At 29.5% G+C, this 6,831-nt stretch overlaps 1 protein-coding gene across 1 annotated transcript; it reads left to right on the top strand.

Moving 5' to 3' along the window:
• The first annotated feature begins 358 nt into the window (after nt 1–358).
• Nucleotides 359–6,000, top strand: LOC123229055 (agamous-like MADS-box protein AGL11). The gene is made up of 9 exons (XM_044654624.1): nt 359–512; nt 2,032–2,215; nt 4,441–4,522; nt 4,631–4,692; nt 4,902–5,001; nt 5,188–5,229; nt 5,322–5,363; nt 5,470–5,630; nt 5,720–6,000. The coding sequence occupies exons 2-9, from the start codon at nt 2,034–2,036 to the stop codon at nt 5,721–5,723; spliced, it is 675 nt and encodes a 224-aa protein (XP_044510559.1). The 5' UTR covers nt 359–512; nt 2,032–2,033; the 3' UTR covers nt 5,724–6,000.
• Nucleotides 6,001–6,831: the final 831 nt, after the last annotated feature.

The following is a 6,831-nucleotide window of genomic DNA, read 5'->3' as shown; positions in this document are numbered from 1 at the left end:
ACTTACCTCTGGTTTTAAACATAATTTCATTATTCAGCTGATAGAATCTTCCAGCATATATGAATCCCTAGGCATTTGATGTATGAAATATACACTCATATGCATATAATGCATACAAGTTTTTTTCCCAATTCATAAATTAATCAGTATTGTGAGATCAAATATCTATGGGAGCATAACGCTACATTTCATAGATTCTCTAGGTGCGCAAATTAGTAAAAGAAATAAAGGAAAAGAAGAGTGAAATAAATAGGCATTGCAGAATACAGAAAGAAAATTAGCTGTTTAATTAGCTGAGTTTTAAAAAAATAAATAAAAATTTGCATGTCGTTTTCAACCAGTCTCTTTCTCTTTCCATCTCTTTACAACTCTTCCTTTAAAACTCTTTCTTACACTTCATCTCTATAAATAGGTTAGAGAGTGTTAATTGAACAAAGTCTACGCATTTTGTTTTCTTTGGGATTCCAAATTTTCCGAAAGCTGAGAGTTGCCGGATTGTGGCCAAAACTCAGGTTTGTCAATGAGTGTTTATTGTTTTTCTTGTATTTTTTTTTTTTTCATCTTGTTAAAGAAATTAATTATTCAAAACAGATCTCGACGAATCTATATGTTATATTTATACTATTTATAAACTGGCCTTACAAATATTTTTTTTTCTAAACCATGCATGGTTTCTGAAGCATTGAGATCTCTAAACTTAGATCTCTTGCAGAGAAACGTCTTTAGTTTTTGTTTTTTTTTTTCTTATACATGAAAAGACATCATTTTTCTCAAAATTTTCAACTCACTACTGATTTGTTTTTATTTTATTTTCTTTTGTTCATACAAGGTTTTTGTGTGTGTGTGTGTGTGTGTGTGCTTTTTCCTCATCAAAAGCCTGTATATTTCTGAAGTTAAATTATGAAACGTTGTCCTTCTTCTTCAGTTTCTCTAAGCTGATCCGATCTGTGTTTCTTGCACAAAAATATGATAAAGCTTCTTCATATTTAAGGTTTAGCCATACACAAAGAGAAAGACACATGACCACAAAATCTTGTGCATTTAACTGTAAATTTTTTTTCTATCGACAGCAAGTTATGGACTTTTCTTGCGTTATTAATTATTCTTCGTGTCCTCTTTTAGTTTGAACTCTTTGTTCTGTATCTTTTGCCAGCGTTTTCTTTCTTTTCTCCTTATATTTTGAAGCAATAATTCTTATTTGCTATAACTTAAACATTAGATCTTGCAAAAAAAGATGAACTTTATGAAAACCTCAAACTTTGAGATTTTGTCTTCATATCCATCAATGTTTTCTTATTGTCAAACAACATATCCTTCTCTCTCATTATGAACTTTTTCTTGTGGATCTCTTCACTCTTGGCAACGTTTCCTTTCTTTTGATCTTTTGTTCTCACATCTTGAAACAATTCTTCTCTTTCGATCAAAGGGTACTTATAATATTTCAGATCTTCTGATTTTTTTTTTTTATATATATTTGGCAATTATCATGATTCTATACTTTTTCCCATAACTTAATAAAACCCTCATCGCATTATGAGGTATTTTTATTTCAAGGGTAGTTTAGATCTTTTACTAAGTTTATGAATTTTTGTTTCAATTGTTCTACTTCAGTTTCCTCTTTACTAATTTTGGATGATCTTTATCATTATATATAAATATATTGAAAGAAATTTTGATTAATAAGTACTCCAAGTCTCTATGTAATATGCTTTCTGTTAAAGTAGAGATGGTAGAGGAAGAATATTTGTCTTTCATGGAATAATCAAGTCCAAAGAAACAACTTTTCAAAATTTTATGCAAGTAATTTAGATCTTGTAGTAGGCTTACTTATTTTTGTTTCAAAAGGTTCTGCTTAAGTTGCCTCTTTACTAATTTTGTTAGATGTAACCCATGAAGAAGATATATGTTTGTGTCAATTTTAACATGATATATTAATTTCTCTGAGCATTCAATGTTAATTATATTGAAAGAACGATTCATGAATAAGTACTCCAAGGTTTATATAATAAATTACGCTCTCTGCTTCTGTAGAGATGGGGAGAGGAAAAATTGAGATCAAGAGGATTGAGAACACAACAAACCGCCAAGTGACCTTCTGCAAGAGGAGGAATGGGTTGTTGAAAAAGGCCTATGAACTTTCAATTCTCTGCGAAGCTGAAGTGGCGCTCATTGTCTTCTCCAGCCGCGGCCGCCTCTACGAGTACTCCAACAGCAAGTAATTAATGTTCTTATCTCATCTCTTCATGGTCACAATCTTCATAATTCTTCTCACTTCGAGTTTTTACATCTCATTTTGTGTCTGCGAATTCATTTCTAGCTATTGAAGTTTTGTTTTTGGGATAAATATTTTTTTTTTCATAGATCCATGTCTGCTTAACGTTCGGATGAGCTATTTCTGAGTTAAAAACAAAAGGAAAAAATATGAAGATTCTGATGAGAAGTCAAGCCAATATTCCTTTTGTAGGAAAATAATTATTAGCGTATTTGACTTTAATTAGCTAGAACTTGCAGAACAGTGTGTTGATCTTGAATTGATTTATACAGTAAGACCGAGATTGTGCTTTGATTATATCAGCTCTTCCAAATGTTGAAGGGTTTTTATTTAAAACCCTTTATATTTTTAACATTATATTATTAGAAAAATAAAAGTTTGTCCGTTTGACTTTATGATTTTAGAAAAATTTTAATACTTGTGTTTCAAAGTCTTCGATCTAGAACCAAGTGATTTCTTCAAGGCTTCTTGCATTAAATAGATTGAATCACCTAACAGCAAAGTGCATTATTAGATTAATAAGATCTCTCACACAAAAAACTACTTGAAGTTCTTTTCTCTTTAGCCTTAGACCCATGGATGGCAAATCATCACTATAATTGGGTTCCTTTCATATCCTTCTCCAACATAAAAATATAACTTCTTTGTTCCATTTTAGGTTGTGATACGTGAGAATCTGTGTAGAAAAATATAAGGCTGCAATTACTAATTAACATTTTATGTTATATTGTCTATGAAATATATATTCTCTAGGTGCAATTTCTATTTGGTTTCTCATCTAGGTCGATCTTCTGACGGATATGTTCAATATTTCCAATGAACCCTTCTCTTTCTTCTGTTATGTAAGTTGAGTAATGTTTTAGAAAAATAAAACTTCAATCATGTAGGGTTTCTTTATTTAGAAATTAAGAAGTGAATGCCAGCGCGTGAAGATTAATCTACTATCCTCGTATCTGTCAAACTCTTTATCATAACATTTGCAGAAAAGATTAATAATTGATCCACCATTTCACAGTAAACTCATTGATCACTTCATAATTTGCAGTAAGTTATAAGAATGTTAGACAACTTAATAATAACAGAAAGAACTAAATTTTGATGGAATCTTCAAAGATTTGTCTTACCAATTAAAGCATTTTGATCTTAGTGAATATGGTTTTTACATTTTTCCTTCTTGATGTCATAATGTTAAAAAATATTAACCTTCTGCAGTCCATACTGCAGCAGTTGGATCATTTATGGATATATTGATTTCTTTCTTTCTCTTCATAGGCAGTTATGATGAGTTTGTTTGATTGTATATTTACATTTTTAGCTTAGAAATTCTTTTCTATATTTTGCTTCTATCTCGTTAGTGAAATAAACTTAACAGCCTCTATCAATTTTGAAAAACCTTTTTTTTTTTGGTTCCAGTCATGAAGGAGCTAGCTCAAAGGCTGAAACTAAAACAAGATTTCCATATATGCTTTCATGACAAAACGTACAAAAATTAAATGTAAATATGAAAAGGAAAGATGTAAATACATGTCCCAGGAGACAATAATGAAATAGTTGCAGTGTATAATAGTTTCCTGAAGTAATTCTGAAGCTTTCCTCTTTTGCCAATTATAAAATCTTGAGTATTCCGTTTTTTCTTTCTAGTTTAAGCTTTATAAGTTTCTCATATCTTTCTTGTTCAATTAATTTCCTTTCTAGATCATATCCATCTCTTCTGTCAGATATCTTCACTCTGTAAGTAACTGGAAATTTCAAACTGTGTATTTTTTCCATCCCGAGTTTGCAGATTCTGATGACAAATAAGAAAAGCAAAAAGGGTGACAATTTTAATACACGTGTGTATTCATAGAATCCCATATTTTCATATTTCAGCATAATATATAATTCCTGGCTTGTAGAAATTAAGTTGGCATATGATGAGTTTAGTTGTAAATTATACAAGTTAATGGATTGACAATACAAAATTCATATTCTAATTTATTTTTTCAAGTCTCGTTCCCTTCATTTTACGCAAATTACTCTACAGTTTTTATGTTTCTTGGATTAAATTTCATTTTACTTTTCCTGAAAATCAAGTATGTATGAATTGAAGAAGATTATTTGGTATCTTCAGTAAGTTTCTTTTGCCATTTTGCTTAATGTTTAGAAACTTATTTGTGCTTTGCATATAGCATAAGGTCAACTATTGAAAGGTACAAGAAGGCCTCCTCAGACAACTTGAATTCAGGATCTGTTATAGAGATCAATGCTCAGGTAATTCAGTTGTTTCTATGTAAATATAATGTCAAATTATTATTTTAAAAAAAAAAAAAACTCAATAATGTTGCACTCTTTCTGTTCATGTAACCAATGAATATACAGTATTACCAGCAGGAATCAGCAAAGCTTCGACAGCAAATTCAGATGCTACAGAACTCCAACAGGTAATGCATAATCTTAATGGCATATGTTCTAGAAGCAATACAAGGCCAAAAGAAATTCTACTTAAAATTATAACTAAATATATCTTCAAGAGTAATTAATTTTATATATGTTCTTAACAGAGTTTTGACAGACTTAGAAAAGAAATATTCTAACTAAGCTTCTTGATTAATCTTAGAATAAAAGATATATTGGGCTCATTTCTTTGTAGGCACTTGATGGGGGATTCCTTGAACACTTTAACCGTGAAGGAGCTGAAGCAGCTTGAGAATAGGCTTGAGCGAGGGCTTACAAGAATCAGGTCCAAGAAGGTATCATTTTTCTTTTGATGGGATGGAAATTATAAGCCTTCTAAGTCTCCTACACTTGGTTACTCATCATTCATTATTAAGCTACTATTTCTTATCCCCATTTTTTATTCCACCATACCTTACTGTACATAATCCCTTGGTTATTTTGTTTCAATTTTCTACTTATATTCCTCATTGCTGCATCAGCATGAGATGTTGCTAGCCGAAATTGAGTACTTCCAGAAAAGGGTACGCATTACATATCGCTTTGGAAAAATTTATTATTGTTACTAACATCTTAAGAACGAATTGATGTGCTACACATTTCCCGTTTCTTTTAGGAGATTGAGCTTGAAAATGAGAGCGTGTTTCTTCGTACAAAGGTACGCAAATTTTGATGATACTGAAACTAATAATCTATGGATTTTGATCTGTAATACATATATTATATAGGTAACTTACACAATTTGTTTTTTTTCTGAGTTTCAGATTGCAGAAGTGGAGAGGTTTCAGCAAGCAAATAACATGGTGGGTGGACCGGAGCTGAATGCAATTCATGCATTAGCTTCTCGGAATTTCTTCAATCCAACCATGATTGACAATACTGAAACTGCCTACTCTCACCCAGATAAGAAATTGCTCCATCTCGGGTAATTTTCATTACTCCACTGCATAAATATATATATATTCATTTTCATGCTTCTTCTTCTTCTAATTAATTATTTCTTGCTGTACTTAGGTGAGCTGCTGAAGATGATCAGAAATCTGTAAATGGTATCTTAGTATAAATTATTTTATAACTAAGATATCATTTTTCAAGTATCTATGTTGTTGTCGTCCCTATTGTGTTATTTGGAACTACTCAAGATACTAATTATTCTGGTATTTGCATAAAATAATGTTCTGAAGACTAATGACGAGATTATATAATTTGAACTTGTATAATTTTGTTGTCTTTGTGATGTTTGAAGGATTTCTTTGGAAACTTAAATATGAATAAATGGATTAAGCTTGATACAAGACCATTCTCATGAGGTCAGAAAATTTGTTATAATTTCCTTCAAGGAAATAGAACGCCATATTTGAATCCTTTTTTTCCATTTCCTTGGTTCATTTCCCAGGATATTAAGCTGTAATGTTTTTATTTTGCATATTTACTTTGATTTTTTTTTTCCCTCTCATTGAGTATCTATTTTGAGTCAAACAATTGCAAAACAAAATGTTTTAGCACTAATTTATAAATAATTATTATTCGTCAATTATAGATAATCCAAATTAGAAGTTATAGAATTATTATAACTCCCACTAATTTTTTTTTTTTTAAGTCATTGGATGGCATTTGAATCAATGGATAAGGATTTGTTAAATAGTTGTGTAAAAAAAAAAATGTGTTAGGAACATATATATATATATATATATATATATATATATATATATATATATATATATATATCTTGAAAATCTCAAATAGTTTTTCTTTCAAATACATATTTTCCAATTTCTTTATTTTTTTAGTTTTCTATAAAATATATGTAATTAAACACCAATTTATTTACTGCACTATTATATACAATCCTATTAACAACAAACAAAATCAATTTCATCTCGAAGAAAAAAGATTATCAGAAAAAAAATTATTTTTAATTTGAACTTTGATCATAAAATATTTTTAATCAATTTTAGTAAATTATCTAATATTTGAATCAATCTTAATAAATTATGGACTGTCAAATAATAAAAAATTTTAAAATAAAGAATAAATGCTGCCAGATATAACCTTACCGTGTAAATAGAGGGCTAATTGTATATTCTGATCATACAAATTTTTATTTATAAAATATATTGAAAAAA

The sequence above is a fragment of the Mangifera indica genome, chromosome 11 (assembly GCF_011075055.1).
Source record: "Mangifera indica cultivar Alphonso chromosome 11, CATAS_Mindica_2.1, whole genome shotgun sequence".
NCBI lineage: Eukaryota > Viridiplantae > Streptophyta > Magnoliopsida > Sapindales > Anacardiaceae > Mangifera > Mangifera indica.
Note: the sequence above shows the minus strand (reverse complement) of the source record. Positions and strands in the feature narration are given on the sequence as shown.

Excerpts from the sequence above, each read along its gene's own strand:
- LOC123229055 (XM_044654624.1), top strand. The coding sequence starts at position 2,034 with ATGGGGAGAGGAAAAATTGAGATCAAGAGGATTGAGAACACAACAAAC. Across the intron at positions 4,693-4,901 it reads ATGCTACAGAACTCCAACAG|GCACTTGATGGGGGATTCCT; the intron begins GTAATGCATAAT and ends ATTTCTTTGTAG. Across the intron at positions 5,230-5,321 it reads TTGAGTACTTCCAGAAAAGG|GAGATTGAGCTTGAAAATGA; the intron begins GTACGCATTACA and ends CGTTTCTTTTAG.